This window comes from Zingiber officinale, chromosome 5A (genome assembly GCF_018446385.1).
Source record: "Zingiber officinale cultivar Zhangliang chromosome 5A, Zo_v1.1, whole genome shotgun sequence".
Lineage (NCBI taxonomy): Eukaryota > Viridiplantae > Streptophyta > Magnoliopsida > Zingiberales > Zingiberaceae > Zingiber > Zingiber officinale.
The window spans coordinates 9,540,026-9,563,034 of NC_055994.1; the positions used below are offsets into that span (position 1 = coordinate 9,540,026).

Here is a 23,009-nt window from a genome sequence, read left to right on the forward strand (position 1 = left end):
GTAGTTGAATTATAATACGAATTGTATTTCAGTAAATAAATTACGAATACAAAGTTCCCTTTGTCATCTACACCTTTCCCAAAATTAAAAAATGCAATAAAGCCAATTTGGCATATTTTTTGAAGGCAAACTAATTTGTACGAAAATTGATATTAATTGGCCAAATAGAAATGAGATGGACTAGCAATTATTTTATATATGTCAGCGAAGAGTTAGATTTATTAGAAATCACGAGTGACGACAAAATAGGAAAACTTGTGCAGAACAAGACACTATATATTTCTCTTAATACCGAGCAGGTCCATCATATCATTTATTTGCGAATGACAAACAAAAAATCATAATCCACAATTCAGTTAAGACAAGATGCCTTCCAAATTAATAGTACCTTGAATTTTTGTATGATTTTTATTTTTTAGAAAAACAACGAAAAAAAAAGGTAAGCTTGCAAGCAGTACACTCACCTCAAAGTGGTTCGAAACTCTTAATCCAAAGAAATTCCAATTTGTTCTCCCACGCATTACCTGAATAATAAATATCAACCAGTCCTCGGATTATAGATAACTTTTCATAGGGTAGTATAAGCATTCTACAAAATACTAAATAGGGGTGCAAATACCAGAATGACTAAATGGAAATAAGAATAACTGTTTACTCTGCTTCAAGCGGTCCTATACAAAATCCTCAATAATGACCATATAAAACCTGCAGTTCAGCCTATGGCAGTCAATCACTATAACATAAAGAATAAGAGATGCTTGAAAACACCAACATCAACAGCAAGACAGTAGTCTGTAGCGTCAATCCATTACAACCCTCGAGGCATCAGGAGATACATTCTTCTAAATTGAGTTTACATCAAGTGTGAATCTCAGTAACTCCCCATTGGAGGCATGCCAAAAGGTGGCATGGGTGGCATTCCCATGCCTCCCATTGGCGGTACTGGTGGAGGTCCATAACCTCCTCCCATAGGACCTCCCATGCCAGGCGGAGCTGGTAATGCAAGGGGCAGCAACTGGGCGTACATATTCTGCAGAGAATCAAACCTAGTTAAAATCAAAACTTGCGAGACAGCAACCAGGAAAACATTGGGTACCTGTTGTGCAACCAAATCTTTTTCTTCCTTTTCTTTTGTTTTCTCCTCAAGTTGTGATTCAATTTTATACTTTACAAGCTCATCAACTTTACTAGCGTACTCACGAATAAACTGTGAATAGAACACATGACATGATTACACTTATTTGAAGGGATAATTTCCAAAACATAGTGAAGCGAAATATATTAAAACAAATTGGAAGGTCAAAACAGATCACCTGTAGTAAGTATGGGAAAGCAAAATCAATCATATTGTTGATCCAGGCAAGTTCAAGGGCAACATCAGGACGGATCAAATCATAACAGATGAAGAGACAAGCAGCAAAGCATTCTTTCTTTCCCTGTAATACAAAACCAAGCAATGCATAAGCTACAACTTCTGAAGAAAAAATGCAAATGACCTCATATGTTTTATTCCCTACTAGATATGAAGATACAGACTATTCAGTAGCTGCACGAGTAAAATCACTAGACTTAATATACCCAGAAGAAACCATAAACCAAATTTTGCTGTAAAAATACTCCGCTAAAGCAGTTTTTGTCGTCACTGGTCATACTTGAAACATCATTTTGTTCAAGTAAAACTGTATTTAGTAATTTTGACTACCTTGCAACACTCATTCTGAGTATGAGGAACTGCAATTTGTTAATTTGAAATTGTATTTTCCAATAAAGTAAAAAACTAGCATCGCAAGGTTGGTATGGCACTTCCAACCAAGATGTGCACATATCACCAACATTGGACAATATATATTAGCTGCTCAAGATGTGGAAATAGTTGATACAAACTGCTAAATCAAGTGTTATGAAACCAAACTCACTAATGAAGAAATAGAAAATAGAAAATTTTCAAAAGAAAATCCATCTTTTTAATGGTAACTTCACGGATCAAATAATCATGACTAGTTTTTGATATACTAATAAAAATTATTTTAGAAATGAAGCATTCTTTGAGAGCCTTTTTGCTTGAAATGATCTATTCTACCTGTTCGATGAAATAAACAAGCAATTCTTCTGAAACTTCATGATCACCAGACTGTGAACAAGTCTCCATTGCATCTTTGTAAAGTTTGTCTTTCTTGGACAACGCAATGGATTGCTTCCACCTTCCAGCTTTCTTATAGATATAAGCAGCAATTCTTCGCATCTCAAGAAGCTCATGTTTTTCAATCTAGATTTGGAAAAGACAGTTTTAAGGAGAAGATCCATGAATATAGAATGTTGACAACAACAATTTACCCTTTGTGCAAGGCCAATCTGATCAAAATTGTCATGCAAGTCAACTGATTCGCGTAATCTGTCATAGTCTTCCTCCTCAACATAAATTTCATTTAAGGCCTCATTAACAGCAGACACATTGTTACTTTGAACAGCTATCATATATGGCTTGACAAGATGCAAGTGGCCAGCCTGAAGTAATAAAGTATTAGAGAAATAACTCCTGTCTAACCTTATTTAAACTAAAAAAAAATTCTAAAAAAACAGCCTGATTTAAAGTTGTTCGCAAAAACCAACCAGTCTGATTTGAAATAAAAGAAGTGCACCCACAAAAAATTAGGAAAAGTTGGCACCTTTCGCATGATATCTACAACCCGAGTGTGGTCCACACGGAGTGCCAGCACATGCAAAACATCATTAATAAGGTCAGGATGTTCTTGGAAGTAGAAATGTACAGCCTTGTAATAGAGCTCAACATTTGCAACTTTAACAATGACATCTTTGAACTGCATATGATCCCACGCATCTGGAGAATGATTCATAATAGTTGTGGCAGCATTGTCAAATTCATCATATTGTATATACAAATAGGTTAGCTCTTTCCAGTGCTGTTGCTCATCACAAGCACGGATAAGCTTGGGGATATTCAAACGGGTTGAGAAAAGTTTAATGTGCTCCATAAGTTTCTCTGGTCTATATCTAGCATATAAGACTCCCAATTCTGTAAATATGCCCATGTGTGCACGTTCCAGACCAAGTCCACTCTCCATAAGGGAAATTAATTCGTTGAAGCAACCTCTGTTCTGATAATATTCGCTGACCTCTTCCAAGTCATCCACCTAAAATGTACATCAGCAAATAAAGTGAGCTACCACTTAGAATACAGTATCATCTTAATAGCCTAGGAAATGTAGTAGAGGGGAGTGTTGATATGAGGAAAAACTACCTGGATAATTATATTTAGACCGCATATTTGCGCCAAGCGAAACTCCTCAGCATCAACACAAGCAAAACAAACTTCCTTCCATGTCTTTGAGCTATTCGCTTTGCGAGCAGCATCAACAGCACCCTGGAACTGTTTCAGCTTAACAAGTGTGCAAGCCAATTTGGCCCAGTTGGAAATAAAAGCAAAAATTATTTTAGCAGCTTCATAAAGAGCATCATCGAACAATCTGTCTCCTACGGTTTGAAGGTTAGCAACATTTGGCATTAGAATGAACTCCTCAATGTCACCTAGCCTATCAATCTTAGCATAAGCAAATATAAGTTCGCCATCCACTTTTGGTTCTTTGAGCTTCTGCCTAACCATCAGCAAGTACTTCACAAGATCATGATAAACATTGGCATCTTCAGCAGCTCGAATGACATCATGGAATTGGGTTTCATCGTCAGCACGAATGAAAGACTCAATAGCATCACTTACTAAGCCCTCCCGTAATTGAGCTTTGGCAACCTGGCTCCATACAGCATCTTCCTCAACACGGAAAGCAAACTCTACAGCTCTCTCTATGCTTTGGATGTTGTCCAAAAGGACATTGACAGCCTGAACATTTAAATTGAATTTCTTGAAGATGGCAAAGGCTTCCTCATATAGTTGTGCTTCAACAGCTACCTCACCAACTGCAGGGCCATCAAAATTATCTAATCTGTTAATGTAATCCATGACCCTTGGTGGATCTGCTTTGATAGCTGTTAAAATCAGCAGGTTCTGCAAATTGAAGTTTCCACTAAAGGCAGAATTCTGTAGCACAATTTTCTCAAGTAGTTCAATCAGTTCATGTGGAAGATCAGCAGTCATGAAAGCTTTAACAGCTGCAGAGACTTGCTCTGGACTCTTGCTCTCAGGCAATGCAGTAGAAACAACTTGATCAATAAGCTGTCTTCTATATTCATTTTCAGGCTGAAGAACTTTCTCCCACATGTCAGCATCCATCCTTTCAACTACATATCTGTCACCAAAGAATATAGTGAATCATAACCATAAAGAGAGAGAACTAACAAGGTAAATTTTAAATAAACACCAAATCCTACCTGGCTTGAAGCTTGAACAATGAATTTTTGTTAGTGACATTTATTAGTTCATCGTCACATTGACCTCGTCTGTATGCAACAACAGCAAGAGTAGGATCCCGTTTCTCACAATATTTGCCAACAACACGTGAATCATAGTAGGGGTTAGTGGTAAGAAAATGCTCTGGGTTGTTGTTGCTGTCTATAATAATTTTTCCCAGAGCATTATGCACGTGCACATCTTGGCTCCCCTCACTTACAAGATGTTCCAGAAATTGTGTGAGCAAACGCAAACGGTTCCTGCTTTCCATTTGATGATAAGTAGAATTCAATTTGCAAAAAGAGTATTTCTCAGGGCATATAATGTATAAACCACATACCTCTTCTCACACTCAGCCACAAGGGGCTCAACTGGAAGGAGAGACCGGACAGAAAGAATCAAACCTTTGATGAAATCTTCAGGACATTCATCATCCAGCAGCTGCCCCACGACCATGGGGGCATTTCCTGGGTTTACCTATGAATATAACGAAAGAATAAATGATAAATGACCTTATTGATAAATGTCTAAACCTGTAATAACTGCAGTTAGCTGATCAATGCAAATTATAACACACAAGAATGCAGCTTAAATGAATATCTTACTTTCTGAACATAACCTTCAATATAACGAAGCATGTTGTTTGTGTATAAATAATGAGTCAAATCAGGCACAAAACCAAAACGATCGCAGACATTGATCAAAGGCCTTGCATCGGGAAGTTTGGCTTCCATCAGAAAATTCTTTGTTTTCTCAGGGTCATAGAAGTTGGATTCTCTTGTCACACGTTCGACCTCTTTTAACTGTCCAGTTTTTGCCGCTGCCTCAATATATTTGAAGTGTATATCTGGATCTTCACTATTCAAATTAAAAAAAAATTAAAAAATCAGCTTTTCCTTTCATGTTCACAAAACACAATCCCTTAACACTTCTCATCTCAAGAAGTACCTGGAGCTCAAATAAGATCCCAAGAAAAAGTAAAGGCCTTCATATGACTTAAATTGCTCAAATAGTTTTATGCAGGCATCAACACCTAACTGCTCTGAATATTCCTTAGCAGCCTGCAAAAAGGAAGGATGTTATGAAACTAGAAAAACAACAACCCAAACATCTACTGCATACAAAAGGGCACCTGCACAATTATCTGAAGGTTCCCTCTCAAATTAACAAGTAAAAGGTCTTTCATGCACTCTAGAGCCCACTCCTTTGACAGCGTTCCAAAGAACTCAACAAGAGCCTGTAGTGAGATAATTATTGACTTAATATTTCAAACATATATGTCGCTACAAAATAAATTATGTAAGCGAAAAGAACCTGTGGCTCAATGGCATGAGTATTAACAATAACACGTTTTATATCAGGTAACTCTGAGTAGTGCTGCAGCCAAAATACATTTGATTACTAATTTATAATTCATAAAATTAGCTAGCAAAGATAATCTCTGTAATTAATTCCACCTGAAGGGCTCGGATATATAAGCCAGCTTTTTCACAAAGTTGAGCAATTCGAGGGCGATCATAATGACTAAACATTCCATTGGCCAAAATAGCATCCGCAACATTTGGATATGTCACCAAATTAATCTCTAAAACCTGCAATAGTCTAGACATCAGTAAAAATGATTTTAAAATAATACTACACATTTTTGAACTTAAGTGTTACCTTGGTTTGAAGAAAAGCATGCTCAGGTAAATTTGGCTTCAAGACATCTAAAAGGAAAGCTGTTGCCTCACGGATCAGATTTCTCTAACAGAAAGAAAACCACCATCTGAGCAAATTAATGAATGCTAAAAGGGAAAATTAGCCAACAAAGTTTGACTATTATTATCCTGCAAGATCTCTGATATCTTAATAAATAACTTATAAAAATTTTGCAGAAAACCATAATTAGAAAGAGAAGCATATGAACCTGAAGAAAAAGATCTGTGATTGTGTTGTAATCAACTGGACAGCCTCCCTCCATTTGAGACATCATAAGGGCAAAATTGACTGCTCCCTGAAAGAAAATTGTGTTGAATAATTAAATATGGTGACAGGAGATAATAGAAAATAGAAATGTTATGGTCAAACTATAACAAACATAGAAATCTACTAGTAGCTCAGACCACAGTTGGGAAGAGTTCACTATAGGAGATAGGATGGGAGGAATACAGCCAGAGGTAGTCAAGGGGGGGCGCAATTCAGCCAAAACAACTTGGAGCTCACTTGAAGCGAATGGAGGATTAGGTTAGGATTGGTCAAACTGTTTGTAGTTCAATCAATATGAGTTTTGTTGAGGCGAGTAGCGTGCTTGAGGTGAATAGGTGTCAAATTGATCCTAGATATAAGAGTTGAGATAAAGTTGGGCCATAGAGCAAGCCAAATGGCTTCTGAGGTTAAGTGGGTTGAGGTGGAGAAGGTTGTAAGTGGGTTAGACTGAACGGAGATTGCATGTCTGAAGTGATGGGAAGTCATCCTCCTACAGCTCTGTTGAGCACTATAACAGGTCATGACAGGACACATGCCAGTTTCTCATTGGATAAGTTCGGTGAATGCATGCAGACTGAACCTTATTCTGACTGTTGGCCATCTTCATGTACATATATCACCCATCCAAACCTCTATGACTGATGGCTGAGTTTTCCACATCAAGAAAATATTATACAAATTACTACATCAATATTCCGAATTATTACGACACAATAGAGCCATCTATACAATTTATTTACAAAGTTGCATCTGAACAATCTCTTACCTGAGGATCTGTCCTGAGAATTGTCTGGAGGAGGAAAAGATAATCTGGTGTGTAACCAACCTGCAATTGGTAACAAGATTAGTAAAGTCGAACTATTACCTGGAATCAAACAAGGGTTTTGTTTATATAAAGCAAGGAGTACAATAGCAAAATCAATTCCTGATTAACATGAACCAGGGAAATAATCCTGAGAGTCTAACGGATATCTTTAGGATAATTTGCAAGAGCAAAGTTTTACCTGCTTCGAATAAATAAGAATCTTATCAAATTCCCGTCGTTCAGCAAAAGCAGCAACAACTTTTGGTGTGACCCTTGCTTTTATATAAATTTTCAGTGCCAGATCGTTATCCACAGTCTACAGTAAACCATTGTTACTAAAACTACAGGAATACAACTCTGTATATTGCTACAAAATTGCATCACATTGTTTATGCTACTGGAGCAGATTTAATTGCCACTCCTTGTAATGCCTCTATAAATAATAACAATTACCTTGACAAGATCCCCAAGTTCTTCACTACACTCAAGCTTGTCTTCAGCCAACCAATTCTCCAATAAGTTCTTTTTGTTCTGGTTAACAACAAGACGAGATAACTCCAAAGATTCAAAGGCATTAAGCTTTCCTCTCGTTAATAATGTCCCAAAATACTGCAGCAATGGTGGTGTCTGCCCAGGTTGGACTGGAACACTCTGCTAAGCATATAGAAACACCAGTATTATTGCTGACTCCCAAACTTAAAGGCACATGACAAATATATTGACAAGAGGAAAACATTTGTTTTTTGCACAGAAAAGTGCCCAAACATTAACTAACATATGAATTCAAGAGCATTCTTCAATTATAAAACATGCACTGATTGCTTAAAAAAATCCAATAACAGAAGCCGATAAAAAGTGTGACCTGAAACTTTGCAACAGTCTCAGGAGTTCGAAGTATTCCTTGTGGAGATTCTGCAGCAAGTTCAGCAGCTTCCTTATATTTTGTTTGAGAAAAAAGTTCTTGGAACCTCTGTACAACCTGGAAACACAACCGTATATAATTATAGAAACTTATCACAGTGCTTGGAGTGAATGCATGCTAAAAGAAAACACTGTAGTGATAAAAACAGAAGGCAGTCATTGATCATCATTACACTTATCTCCAATTGTAGACAAGAATAAATACAAGGAGAAAATATTCCAAATAATCATATACCTGCAATACATGAGAATTGAAGTAAAGGCAAATCTTTTTATAAATTCAAGTATTAACAAAAACATCAAACAGCTTGGCATTCCACAGAAGTTCTAAATGCAACACCTGTGAGAACAGTTTATAGGAAAAAAATTCACCTCATGCTTAATGATAGAAGAAACATTAACCATACATATATTCCGAGCACATAGTTAGAATCATGTGATTCCCAATTCCTATCATACAATACAATTTATACGATTCTTATGTATGAATCAAAAGTAAAAAAAAAAAAACATGATGATTCAGTTCAATTCAATATGATTCGGATAGAATATTATTTTATACTATTCTAGAAATAAGAATGAAAAATCATTAAGAGTTAGTTATGACCAACTAAAAATAAATCTAACCCATTAAAAATTAAATTAACTCCAATATGCTAGAAAAAAAATAAAATTTATTATAAAATAACAATGAATATGCGATAGAGTTATAATGGCCAATCAGAGTAAAATGTCAAAGTTAACCATGAGATGAAGGAAGAATCCTTAACAAGTGAAGACATAGAATGTGAACAAAAATGCTTAAGAAAAAGTAAAACATTAAGCTACACTAGTCTATATTGAAATAAAAAAGAAAGAAAAAAATAGATTGTTAAAATTGCTTTTTAACAAAAAAAGAAATAAATTTTTGCATAAGTATTAAGCAAATTCACTCAACATGAATCATAACAATCCTAATATTTCTCATTTAAAAAAAAATCCTTATACAGCTAACATTACCTAAATCCCTATATTTCTTTCCTCTAGCTTTTAGCAATCCAATAAATACTTTTCTCCTTATCTCTCATACTAAAGTATAGAACTTACTTACAAAATGTTTTAAACTGTGCCTATGACTTTCTTGGTCTCCATTTTAATTTTTTTTTTTAAGTTTTCCTTGTTTATATAATTTTAGCTATTTTAACTCCATCAATCAAATGTGTTTTTTATTTCTTTTTAATAGACTTCAGTGGATGACAATGATAACGAGTCTTGAGTGGAGTCAGTACTTCAAGTTTTCTGATAAAGCCAAAACTCAATCTAAAACATAAATACCAAGCAAAATTCCCAAATCCTGATTTAACCTTAATAAAAGGAGATTGAATTTAGGGTTGAATCAGGTTTCCAAGTTTTTTTCTAAACTTTATTATTTATACCTATTGAAATTAAATTAATGTTTTGCTCAGACAGACATCAATGCAATATTCCTAATAAATTTTTAAGAAAAAAAGTTATTACAGTGCAAAAGCTGCAATGCAGGGTTACCATTATCACATGTAATCATAGTGATAGTAATCTGTACACTGTTATTTGTTAATGCACAAATGCTGTTCAAGATTCTTTAGTTTCAAGATTTCAGCGCAATCAGTAACCAAAGTTCATCATAAGTTCTTTGGTTTATATGCAATTACTATTTCTATGGATGTGTGTTAACTTTTTTGTAGTAGCACAAAGGCAATTAAAAAAATATCTAAACGAAACATGAAGAATAATGATAACTCATCCAGAATGAATTTAAGAAATTGATTATTTAAAAAAGATGGCAATTCATGGATGCCTTAAGACGACTAAGATAAAGCAAGACAAAAAGGATGTCCAGTATTTATACAAAGGAGGTTCAGTATTGATATAAATTTAACAGTCTAATCAGGATTAGGCAAAATTCATAAAAGTGAAATGGGCAAGGAATATATATTGGTGTGTTTGCAGTAACTAAAAAAAAGGACAGCCCGGTGCACGAAGCTCCCGTCATGCGGGGTCCCGGGGAAGGATCCATTGTACGCAGTCTTACCCTGCTTTTTGCAAGAGGTTGTTTTCAGGATTTGAACCCGTGACCTTTTGGCCACAAAGCAACAACTTTACCGTTGCGCCAAGACTCCCCTTCAAATATATATAAACGTACAGAACTAAAAATTTGAGATTACCAAATTCTCTGCCCCGGGAAGGTTTCCTCGTTTTGCAAGGTTAACAGCAAGCTCCAGATTGTTTAACTAATAAGTAAAGACACATAATGTTAATAATAATATATCAAAAAAAAATTAAAAATCAAAGAAAATGCAGACAGATTGACATACTTGGCCACTGATAAATGGAATAATAGTTGTTTCATTTACAGTTGCCCGAAGCACCTGACCCTTCCTATTAATTGCATAAAAACCACCAATACTTGCAGCCTCTGAGGTGAGAAATATAGGATCTGGGCTGATTCGATTTCTGTAAACTGCCGATGCAGTTTCTAGATCATAAACAAACAACAAACCAAGCTTTGTAATAACATATATCAAGCTGTATTTTTGAGAGATCTGCCAAAAATGAACAACAATTTGTAACACTGAGATACAAAAAAATCAAAAAGAAACAATAACAAAATAGGAAAAAAAAAAAACTTCATTAGAGTTGAAAGATATTGGAGATTGCTTCATCATCACCTGCATTGCTACTGGAAAATCATCTGCAAAATCTGGTGGGAAGAACAGATCTGCTTGTTTCTTGGTAAATCCTGGCTTTCCTGATAGAGATTATATTTCACAAGGAATCAGAATCAAAACAAAAGCTGGTAAAAACTCCAAATGAAAATGTGTCATCATTCAGATATGATATTTTAGTTAGTTTCTTGGTTTTCAAAAGACAAAGATTGACCAATAACTATTCTACTGTTTCTGTTCCTCTTAACAGTTTCCCATAGAAAAAATCATTCATCATTGTATTCGTAGAGATTTCTTAAATATTAAGCTCCAAAAAAAAAAAAAATAGATGATTTTTAACCACATAAGCATAACAAAGAAAGGCAATATCTCAAAATAATGATCTCTGAATTCCAAATTAAACAAAAAACAAAATAGAGATTTTTTTTCTACTTGCACTGTGGGCAATAAGCTCTTTATGCAAATGATATATTTCTATTTAACAATGTTTTTAATGAAAATGATTTTTAATCCAATTACACAGGGAAAATATTTAGAAAGATTGTCCTCTTTAGTATGTAACATTCTTGACAAAATCTCAAACTATAGAAACTAATCTCAATGATTATAAATAATCAAGATACCTGGTTGGGCTCCAAGTTCTATGACGTGTAACTTCGAAGTAATTTGTCCAGCATTACTAGACTTTGAGGCAAATGAAATAAGAATGGAGGGATTCTCATTCCCAACCACCTATAGAAAAAAAAATTCATGAAATCAAGAACAGATTAAAAAAAATGAAATAAATGAATATTATCAGGGACCAGTGAGAAGATCACAGAGCAACTGAAAAGTAGAAAAATACCTTAAATGTGGTAAATGATGCAGCATGTGCTTCAAGTGCTTGACTACGCTGCTGATCTACAGAATAGAGCTGCATATTTCCTTTCACCAGCTGTGGTTTCTGCAACCAACATTAATTCATTACATAAAGAAAGTGCATTACTGAATCCAAATTGTTTTTTCAAAGAGTAAAAGCATTAATTTACTGCACATTAATGAAGAACAACAAAAAAGTCGAAAAGGACAAAGAAACAGTTACTATACAGGATTCCAGAATAAGACAAAGAACAGTGACAATGCTCTCTGATTGATTACTTTTTCATCATCCTTGAAGAAAACGAGTGTTTCCAAAATTTAATGAATAGAGCAACGTGTTTCTATTCAAAAAGAAAAGGTTGAATTACATAAGAGCAACTTGTATTTTTTTATTATATCCTACCCCATCTTTACTAGGTTTTCCTTTTGAACCCTCATAGAGTGAATCATGAAGTTATCAATTATATTACTCTCTCTTCTTTTCCTTCTCTCCATTTTCTCCAGTCATTATTTTGTTATCAACTATTCTCTCCTCTCAATGTTATATAACACTTTCTTAAACAGAACCCTATGAAGGAGAACCCTATCGTAACTGCACAATCTGTAATATCATATTTTGCCTTTAAGTTAAAAGTACCATCCAGTTTCTGCGAAGACCAAATAATCAACTGAAACTTTAGTAATTACCAGTGCACTCCCACCTTATAATTGTAAAAGAAAAGTTCATATTATCGGCCATACTTTAAATTCTTTTTCAAAATGCCCCTGTAGTTCTACTATTTCCATTTTACACCCCCTAAACACTTCTATTTGTTGTCAAAATGCCCTCTATAAATTCACTATTATTGTTTTACCTTCCACACTTTCATAGGTGTTGTTTATTCACCCCCTATTCATATGGTCATTTCTTCATACAACAAAGAGGATGGGTGAGTGTCTATGTAGAGATAAAATGACAGCGGTGAATTATCAAGATATTTCTGCAATGCATATGAAAGTGTAGGGAATAAACCAACAGGAAACAAAGTATAGTGTGCATTTAAAAAAATTAAAAGTACAGGGGTAAAATGAAATTTTTTCTAATTGTAAATACCATGCTTTTAAAATAATAATGATAATAGTTATATAGGTCAACATGATATCCCATGTATCCCAGCTTATAATCCTTCAAAATTAACAAAGAACATTCACACGCACATGCAGGCGCTTACACACTCATATGAGCATTATAAGAATCACCAAAAAAAACTTCCAATATTACAAATTAAGAAATTTCACAAACCACATAAGCATCAGAACAGTCAAAAGGAAGAATACCTCTGGAGCACCCGGAGCAATTCCAATAAGAACTAACCATTTCTCTGAGGGATCACATTTATAGTTAATTATCTGATTATTCGTTAAATTAGCTGCCCGATCAAACATCTTAACAGGCTCTGATTCACCTGCAATGCACTCATGATGATAGCTCAAAAATCACTTTCAGGAACTACAATGCAACCCTTTGGTTAACATAAGAAACAAATTAAGTAATCAACAGATAACCTTCTATGGACCAATGATACACAGAAGTTTGTGTAATGAGACCCAACATCTTTGGGCTGATCCACTTCCAAAAAGCAACCTGAAAAATTTTTCAAACTAGTAAAGTATTAGCTTGAACACCAGAAACAGAAAAATCAAAAGCCAGATAAAAAAAAAACTTCGAATTCATTAAATGTTTACCTGTTCAGGCATCTGATGAGATTTGATCTTAGTCTTTGCCTCAATATTGAACACCTGCAAGTGATCCTGAGTGGTTCCAGGAATTTGAGCTGCAAGTTAAACAGATTACATGCTATCAGTCCATGGCTAGAAAAAACACTTGCAGGAGCAGTCTAATGAATGTTTGACAAACTTAGGAGAAGAACCATATGACCTCTATGTTTGAACAAATTAAAACATTAAAAAGTTGACTTTCCAAAGATCTAAAGTATTGTTGCTAACTTAAAAATGTTCATATTACAAATTAACCAAAGAAAAATTAAAAAGAAACTTGTTTGTATCTAATGATGCCAACCCAGAAGAAAAACTTTCACAAGATATATAGCTAGTTAAGGAATATATAGTTAATACTTAACACATCCACCGTCAGTATATGAGAACAGCAGACTCATTGGAAATAGAAATACATTCTTTAATTATTAAATGTCACATTCAAAGCATTTTATGAAGGTTACATAGATTGAAAACTGTCACTGAGCACCGTCAGGATAACATTATTTCTTTATGCTGAAATGCTAATTTCTTACTACCATATATAAATCACTAGGGTCATTTTACTTCCACAAGATATGAGATATGACATAGTGGCATTCTTTAAAGGAAAAAAAAATGCCACAAATCCATTGAATAAATTTAGAAAGAGATAGAAAGCTTGTTCATAAGTTGACGTTCAAATAGCCAACTGTTAGTTTCTAATTTCAACCTTGGGGAGTTAGCTGAGGTATTCAATCAAGACCCGATAAAAAAGGAATGAAAATTAGCTAGTCGAAAAAATAACATGGGTTTAGTGATAGCAGATTTTCCAGTCAAAAGTTGCCATATTTTGTCTTGGTAACCGAGCAGATTTAAATGTCTTATTTGGACAACCTGTTCAGATTGTACATGAGAAAATAGCATTTTAATTAACTCAAATTAGCTGAAACTTCAACTAGATCAAGGGAAATTAGGAACGAAAACCACTGAAACTCATTTAGAGAGAACCAAAGGAAAAAGTAGATCATTTCCGACAGCTTAGGGCAGAGTCTAAAATTTTGCCTGTTATTCAATTGTTTACTTAATGAAGTAATTAAAATGGCTTGGAGTACAGATAACAGGTCCAATGAATAAGTCGATACCAAACTAGTTTACAGATTCTCTACTCAAGTGATGAAATTGATAGACCTAAAAGCACATAAGAAGAAATCACTCATAAACGATTTGTCAACATAAATACCTTTAAGGGCAAGAATTCTGCTGTTGGGATTCATCAAAGCACTGTCTGCAGTGATCGGTCTCCTCAAAGGTTGCATAGGCATGCTCATGTCAACAATAACGACGCTATTCTGCGGCGACGTTTCCCTGACGCATATGTACTTGTCCGATTCCATTGTGACATGCGTGAACGTGATGAACTGAGAATTGATCCCGATGCTCGGAAGCTGAAGAACACCAAAAACTTAAGAGCTCGAAATATATGAATTACAAAATGCATAGAAATTCCAACAGATCAATATCTAGTCCAATTGGATCCGGAAGTGTCTAAGTTATCCTCCACGAAATCGCCAGAATCATTAACCTAACTTCTCAGATCGGCGCCACGGCGGAGAATAAGAGAAGACTCACCGTCAAGACCTCCTGCATCACGATTGGCGCGTTGGCCGCAGCCATGGAGGCTGGATTTGAGCTTGGTTAGGTCGGGCGGCCGGTGCAGACAGAGAAAGGATCTGAAGGAGCGTGCTTAGATCTGGCCGAGCGGAAACCTATAAGCCAGAGAGAGAGAGGAGAGAAATGGAGCGGAAGAAATGAAACATGGAGTTGAAAAATGATTCACCGATTCTTTTTAATAAAGAATACTAATAATAATAAAGAGATGCCTGAACTTTTTTTAAAAAACCCCTTGAATTTTATCTATTTTTTGACCTTGTAATTTAAAATACTACATTTTACTCACATAGTTTATAAAATAAAATAAAAACCCTTATGAATAATTTTATTTTATAATATTCTTAGAATTTTACTGGATTAATTTTAATGATAGACATCTTCATCTCACGGTATTTTTGAGGCCCGAGTTATGGTCGAGTAAAAGGTATTAAATTATCATTCAGATATGTTATAATATATTTATAAAAAAAAAAATTTCTAAATGAAGCTTGTCTCAATTATCTGATTTATTATTTTTTAATAATATTTCTTAGTATAAGGAATAAAATACTATTTAAATATCATATGGAGTAAAAAGAGATTGCAAATGGGGTTTTTGTATTTTTTTTATTTTTTATTTTTTATTTTTATAATTGGTATCATCTATTAAGCTTATGTTAACTAATTTTAGGAGTAATTAATCCAATTCTATAGAATTTTTCCATCGATTATTAAGATAAATCAAAAAGACATTAGTCCAATGTTTTTAGTTTAACCATCTATTAGGAAAGAGAGGCTTTATATTTAATATTTTAATTTAACAAAAAGTGAATCGTTTAGTTGGGATTGTTAATATGGTAAAAGGAGATTCACTCACCCCCAACGTCCCTACCTACTTGTCTCTAGGTCAACACGGAGGAAGTAAGTCACATGGGGTTGCTAGTACAGTGGTCAAGGCATAGGAGAAGGTATGCTTAGACGCGCCGACTTTCGACCCCATGACCTAATATGACAATAATCATGTCTTAACTGTTAGGATAAAAAGAATTAAAATATTTCCACAATAGTATGATATTATCCATTTTAGACCTAAGCTCTCATGATTTTATTTTTGGGTTCTATCCAAAATGACTCATATCAATAGAGATATTTTTCTCTTATAAGTCTATGATCCTTTCCATATGTTTTCAACATGGGACTTGGTTTGCAACCACTGCAACCCAACAATCCCCCCTCAAACGAAGGACCTCCTCCTCAAGCCTACCGACTTGATGTCATCTGATCCTTGACTCACTAAGACTTTCCTGCCCCTCGGTCCAACCGACCTATTAGGACTTCCTTGCATAACTACAGCTAGGACTTCTTTGTCTGGTGTCTAGTCATCTTGATCCAAACATAAGAGCTCTCACTTCCTTCGTTAGAGGTCAATTATTCCATCCACATGGCTTGATTGGACCATGACTCTTGTGCACAGTCGACGGTTAGTCCTTCTAGCAGTCCAGGCTTTAATACCAATTATTAGGACCAAAAGAATTAAGATATATCCACAATGATATGATATTGTCCACTTTGGGTCTAAGTCCTCATAATTTTATTTTTAGGCTCTACCCAAAATACCTCATACCAATAGAGATATCTTTTTCTTATAAGTTCATGATCATTTCCATATGTTTTCAACGTGAGACTTTATTTGTAACCATTGCAACCTAATATTAACCACCATACCACCCTGAGAGGAGAGGTTTAGTTGGGATTGTTAATGATAATACATGTGAATTTCACTTATATGTTTATCATGGGATCACATTATTACTATGTATCAACGAAGAAAAAAACAACAATAATACTCATCGAAAATTTAATAGTTTATGTTGGATCGAGACACACGTGAGAGAGGGAGGTAAATCACATAGTTTTGAAAATTTTTCTTTTAATTTTAAAAATAAAGTAAACTCAGTGGAAGGAAAAAATAGAAACAGAAAAGTAAAAGACACAGTCAATTTTACTTAGTTCGGAGCCTTCATGTACTCCTACTTCAAGACCTAAGTCTCTCGGACCTATCGATGGATAATCCACTAATAGCCTTTTCTAGAACCGCCAAAAGAGAGAATCGAATACAGAATGTATGAAAGGAAAGTGTAACAACCCTACACTTTTCTTTGAAACAATAGCAAAGGAAATGACTGTAAAAATAAAGGTTACCCAACACTTGTAATTTCTAGGATCGAGCTCGGTGTTAGGTGAAGTAGCTTCTCAAAAGAATAGAAGAGTATTGGAGTGTAGACGGAGCAATAGGAATGACAAAAGATCAAATTTTTTTCTCATCTTCTTGCTGCTCGAACCAACCTTTTGTAGGTTGTTGGAGGCGCCTCTAATGCCCATGGAGGTGCCTTCAACCCCAAGGCTTATCCTCGAAGAAGCGACTTCTTATCCACAACGAAGCAACGTTTTCATCTAATTTAAGGCACCTTCCATCAGCTCTAAGGCGCCTTCGGCCAAGGCGCGAGGGCGCCTTCCTTTAGCGCCAAGGCGCCATCATCCCACGCGCGAGGGCGCCTCCAGCCAGCTCGAAGGCACTTTCACTACTATTCATTCGAGATGAATTTGTGTCATTTGATCCTATAAGTCAATGTTAGCTCAAAACAAATAAAAATATGCAAAACAAAGTTAGCACAATAAACATAGTATTAATTAGTTCCTATCTTCTAGATCAGGATCTAAGTAGGATCTCAATTTAGGTTTTCAAAATTAACCTAAATTGGATCGATGCCTATTGTCCCTCCAACCGAGACGCGTCCTCACTTAGTCACTCTCCTTCAGTGACTTACCTTCACTTACCTGTCAAACATTTAGTCCTCAAACTTTTATAACTTAATTAACACTAACACTTGCATAAAAAGGAATAAAGACTAAATAACGAAAGGAAGAGGCGCAGCGGATTTACATGGTTATAACTAGGGAGGTTGTTAATCTAAGAAAGATGAAAAGCTCAGTAAAAATCTCTTCTAGGCGGAGAAGCCTCTTACAACAATTAAATCTCATAATTAGAAAGCTAAACTCAAAAGGAAACGCTAACAAGTGTTCTCTAGTGTTCTTCTTGTTCTATCTTAGCTTCTGGGACCAGGGGCTATATTTATAACCCTGGTCGGGGCACCTGGAAGGGTTCCAGGCGCATGGAGGGGGATAAAACTTTATCTCTGTCACAACAGATCATGTTTAACGTGATCCGGATAAAAATCCTAGCCTAGGCCCCCTGACCAAGTCCGGGTTCTTGCTCTAGTTCCACTCGCTTAGATCCGGGTCTTCCACTCCGACTCCGACTCCACTTGGGTGATCTCGGCCTTCTGGAATAGGGCTCACCCGAACCCAAGCCTTCGAGCAATCTTTTGCTCCATCTTCTCATCCATCGAAAACACTGCACGCCTCCTTCTCATTCGCTTGCATACTCTACTGCAGCACCTCATCTCTCAGATGCACCGAGCCCATCGGCTCTCTCTCGTGTCGTTCTTCTCACTATCTACGTCTTTTGCTTAGTTTCCTGTTCTCCTAAGTTCCTGCACATTTAGACACAGAGATTAAAAATCAACAGGACCTAACCTGACTTGGTTGATCACATCAAAAGTACCTCGGGGTACTAACAATCTCCCCCTTTTTGATGTGATTAAATCCAAGTTAAATTAGGGTAAATGATAAACAAATAGCAGTTACGGTTTTTGAAAAAAATTGCAAGTACAAAAATTAAATTAAGTACAAAAAAGTATAAAAATTAAATTAAGTACAAAAAATAAAATTGTACTACTACTCTCCCCCTAGACTTAATTTTTATACTTCCTCTTTTGGTCACATTAAAAATGAGGTACTTTAAAAATGACTTTCGAAAATTTAAAGCCTAAGGGAAAAAAAACTTTAATTGAAAAAAATTGCAAGGGTTGAACAGAAAAATTTCACAAAAAGTTAAATTTTTTGGAAAAATTTAAAACATTTGTATTTTGATAACTAATTCAAACAAAATTTCCTAACGGAAAAGATTGTTTAGATTAACGTACGTTTAAAAAATAACTTAATAAATTTTAATAATTAGATTTATTTTTCTAACAAAAATTTAAAGCATTAGTTAAATGTTTCACAGTAAGTCAATTAAACATTCAATTCAATAATTGGCTTCCAGAATATGGCGAGTCACTAGACATTCTTGGTTATTGGAGCATCAACCACTTCTAGATAAAGCCTTTTAAAGAATTTAAATATTTAATTTTCTTTCTTAAAGCCCTAAGTCCAGAAAAATAGTTAACCTAAATATGATTTTGGAACCCAGTACAAGCTCCTACCTACTGAATTTATCAAGAATTTCTTAGGAATGTATTTCTATAATATTTTCTTAATTTGGCCCTTATGGTATTTAAAATACCAATTTAAACTATTATATCCCCTAATATTTCGATTATTTGACCATGCACAATTTTTTCAATATTCTATTTCAATTTTCAATATGACATTTTCTAATTTTAAATTATCAAATAAATCTAAGGGGCATGCATTGGTTAATTATCTTTTCAAGTCTATATTTTCTTTTTCTAATTTTACTAAATCATTGGAAAGAATCTTAATAAATTTAAATGACTTTTCAAGAGATAAGGCACGTACCTAACTTACCTCATATACTGATGCTCCCCCTTCATTATAGCTTTCCTCTGATGATCCTCTCCTTCGTCTATACTCATCTCTGAGCTGATTTTATCTTCCTTTTGATGGTATGTCATTAGGGCTATTTTGACATAAGCTTCGATTTCATATTCGGAGGATGACGATTCATCCCATGTGGTCTTTAGATTATGCTTGGGCCGAACTGACTTCTTGTTCTTTTCCTTGTCCTTGTTATTCAATTTTGGGTAGTCATCTTTGATGTGCTCTTCTTCGTTGCAATTGTAGCATCGAACCTTCCTTTAGTACCTATAATGTTTTCTCGTTTGTGATTTAAATTTATTAAACTTTCTTACTAGTAGCGCCGCTTCATCTTCGTCGATCGACGCTTCGGAGTCAGGATCTTCCTTCTTGGCTTTCAAGGCGAGATTGTTGTTTGACTTTTCGATTTCTTTAGAATCTGCCCATCGAGTTTCGTGAAGTTTAAAAGTAGAAAACAAATTCTCTAGTGTACTTACCTCGAAGTCCTTAGAGATGTAGTATACATCTACTAAGGATGACTATTCTGGAGTTCTTGGGAAAGCATTGAGCGCATACCGGATTGAATCTCGATTCATTACTGATTCGCCAAGATTGTTGAGCTGAGTGATCAGTTCTTTGATCCGTGTTTGGAGTTGCGCTACATTTTCTCCATTATTCATCCGCAGGTTTGTTAGCTGGGTTCGAAGGATGTCTCACCTTACTAACTTTGCTTCTGAAATGCTTTCGTGTCATTTTCAAGAACTTCTCCTAGAGCTCTTTGGCAGAGTCATAGCTACCGATTCGATTGACCTCCTAGGGCGGAAGAACGCTTCGCATATGGAACTCTGCTTTATCATTCGCCACGAAATCGACTTTTTCTTTCTTCATTCATAAACACTCTTCAAATCGGCTTGTTCTTTCTTCATTCATAAACACTCTTCCTTTCCAGCTCCATGTTGGTCCTTGAGGGCTACAAAACCATATTTCATGATTAACAGAATCTCAAAATCCATTTTAAAAAATACCTCCATCCGGTATTTCTTACGAAGTCTCCCTCGAACTTTGGTGGATGAATGCTTGCACCGACCATCGTCTAGTTGTTTCAGTCGGCGGCTAGTCCTTCTGAGATGTCCTTGCTCTGATACCACTTGTTAGGACCCTTGGCGATCGACTTGAGGGAGTGAATAACCCTGGAAAAAAAATTGAAAAACCTTCCTCGAACTTTTATAACTTAATTAACATTAACACTTGCATAAAAAGGAATAAAGACTAAATAATGAAAGGAAGAGGCACAACAGATTTACTTGGTTACAATTGAAGAGGTTGTTAATTCAAGGAAGATGAAAAGCTCAGTAAAAATTTCCTCTGGGTGAAGAAGCCTCTTATAGCAATTAAATCTTACAATTAGAAAGCTAAATTCAAAAGGAAAGGCTAACAAGTATTCTCTAGTGCTCTTCTTGTTCTATTTTAGCTTCTGGGACTAAGATTGTATTTATAGCCCTAGTTGGGGCACCTGGAAGGGTTTCAGACGTCTGTGTAAGACCGATAGGTTCGATAGAGGGGGGGTGAATATCGATTCGAAAATATCGAGTATAAGCGCAGCGGAAAAGAAAAGTAGACACAGTTGTTTTTACTTCGTTCGGAGCCTGTGACGACTCCTACTCGAAGGCCCGTGGTCCTTGACCACTTTCGTTGGGCAATCACTAGCAATTCGAATATAATTACAAACTGAGTACAAGGAATGCTAATGAAACAAAGTAATACCGACAAGGAAATTAACCAAAAAGACGAAGAAGCACTTTGTCGGAGCTTTGTTAGCGTCGCAGGAACGTGGAGCAGCAGGACCAGCAGTCGAAGAGTTCTCAGTAATGATCATTTTGCAGCTCCTGCCTGGGGCTTCTTTTATATGCTGTCCCGGGCGCCTGGATCCCTTCCGGGCGCCTGGAACGTGACGTAGCTGCACAAACCATGATGCTCCACGTGGCGACTCCCCTCCGGGCGCCCGGACCCCTCTTCTCCAGAAAGTCCTTCTCCTGCAAGAAAAGGTTAGTCCGAGGCAAATGTACCCTGCAGCAAAGAATGTTAGCACAGTTTTATAGATGAGCAAAGTATGACTTAGATTCCGTCTTTCCGAGACCGGAATCTAGTCACGATCTCGACTCAGATATCCGAAATGGATCTAAGCCGGATCGACGCCTAATGTTCCCTACCCGGAAACGCGTCCTCGCAGTCACTCCCCTCCAGTGACTTACCTCACTTACCTGCCAGACGTCAGCCCTTCGACTTCGTGACAGGTCGAGCAGAAGGAGTTGCGGGCCGCCGGGCGTATCCGCCGTGACCAGCGCATGGCTCAACACGCCGGCCCCCGACGCATAGCTCTTCCCGCCCCTCAGTCGACCTAGCTGGACTTTTTCTGCACACTTGATAAAAGTGTCGACAACAACAAACCTAACTTAACCTGATTTGTCATTCATCAAAACCGAGTTAGACCGTTAGTACTAACCGCACAAACATCTCCCCTTTTGATGGAATGACAACTTGTTAAGTTAGTGATAAAAATATGCAAGAATCAAGCATGATTTTTAAGGTTTAAGTTAGTTTTCAAGTTTGCATTAAGTTGCTCTAACTTAACCAACCTAACCCTCCCCTTTGACATTCATCAAAAACAAGGGTAAAGATACACAGTGAGAAATACCGAAAACAATAATACCTTGAACAATAACTGTGTTTTTAAATCCAAGAGAAGATCAAATTGACTTGGGGGAGTATAAAGTTTTGAAATTTTGTTTAAAGCATTAGCTTTTAGTTTTTAAAAAAATGCTAAGTTTAGATAGGTTAATTTTCAAACATACGTCTATAAGGTCCAAAACAAGTTTCAACTTTGAAATGCTACTTAAACATAAGTTTTCAAAACCAAAATTCCAAAACTAAGTTTGAAAAGTCTAGTTTTCAAAACTGATTGAAATTTATTTTTCAACACTAAATGTACAAGATTCAATTTTCAAAATCAAGGAAAATAATTTTGAGAAGCTTAGTTTGTAAACTAAACTTTGTAAAATTTATCTTTCAAATTAAATTGTCAAAATTAAGTAAAATCAAATTTTTAAGAAATAGACTCAGGAAAATTTTTTTTTTTTTAAGTAAGATTAAGTTTAAATCTTTACTTGAAAAGTTCAGTTTTCAAAGAATAGGTAAAAAGTTTGTGAGATTAAAAATTTCACAATTTTAAACAAATTATTTTTAAACTTTGATTTTAAAAATTAAGTTGAAAATTCAATTTGGAAAACTAAAGTAGTTTATTTCTCCCCCTGAATTTGATATCTAACCAGCTGTCTAACCAATTAGGTACTAACTAACTATT

The 23,009-nt window shown here is 35.5% G+C and overlaps 1 protein-coding gene across 1 annotated transcript; it reads right to left on the reverse strand.

Annotated features, from left to right (window-relative positions):
- Positions 1-628: 628 nt before the first annotated feature.
- LOC121979944 (clathrin heavy chain 1-like) lies at positions 629-15,165 on the reverse strand. The gene is made up of 30 exons (XM_042531919.1): positions 14,966-15,165; positions 14,577-14,781; positions 13,325-13,413; positions 13,145-13,223; positions 12,917-13,044; positions 11,586-11,684; positions 11,365-11,473; positions 10,745-10,824; positions 10,391-10,618; positions 10,241-10,306; positions 7,999-8,115; positions 7,590-7,787; positions 7,336-7,452; positions 7,098-7,157; positions 6,273-6,359; positions 6,026-6,109; positions 5,821-5,955; positions 5,678-5,740; positions 5,496-5,600; positions 5,312-5,424; positions 4,969-5,221; positions 4,704-4,840; positions 4,345-4,623; positions 3,260-4,262; positions 2,667-3,152; positions 2,335-2,505; positions 2,081-2,266; positions 1,314-1,436; positions 1,097-1,207; positions 629-1,030 (listed from the first exon to the last, which is right to left on the reverse strand). The coding sequence occupies exons 1-30, from the start codon at positions 15,008-15,010 to the stop codon at positions 872-874; spliced, it is 5,115 nt and encodes a 1,704-aa protein (XP_042387853.1). The 5' UTR covers positions 15,011-15,165; the 3' UTR covers positions 629-871.
- Positions 15,166-23,009: the final 7,844 nt, after the last annotated feature.

Bases quoted from the DNA above. Each gene is read 5' to 3' on its own strand.
- LOC121979944 (XM_042531919.1), bottom strand. From the start codon at position 15,010: ATGGCTGCGGCCAACGCGCCAATCGTGATGCAGGAGGTCTTGACG. The intron at 7,158-7,335 runs GTAAAACTTTGC...TACCAATTGCAG, and splicing joins TTCTTATTTATTCGAAGCAG to GTTGGTTACACACCAGATTA. The intron at 5,956-6,025 runs GTAACACTTAAG...AGACTATTGCAG, and splicing joins ATGCTTTTCTTCAAACCAAG to GTTTTAGAGATTAATTTGGT.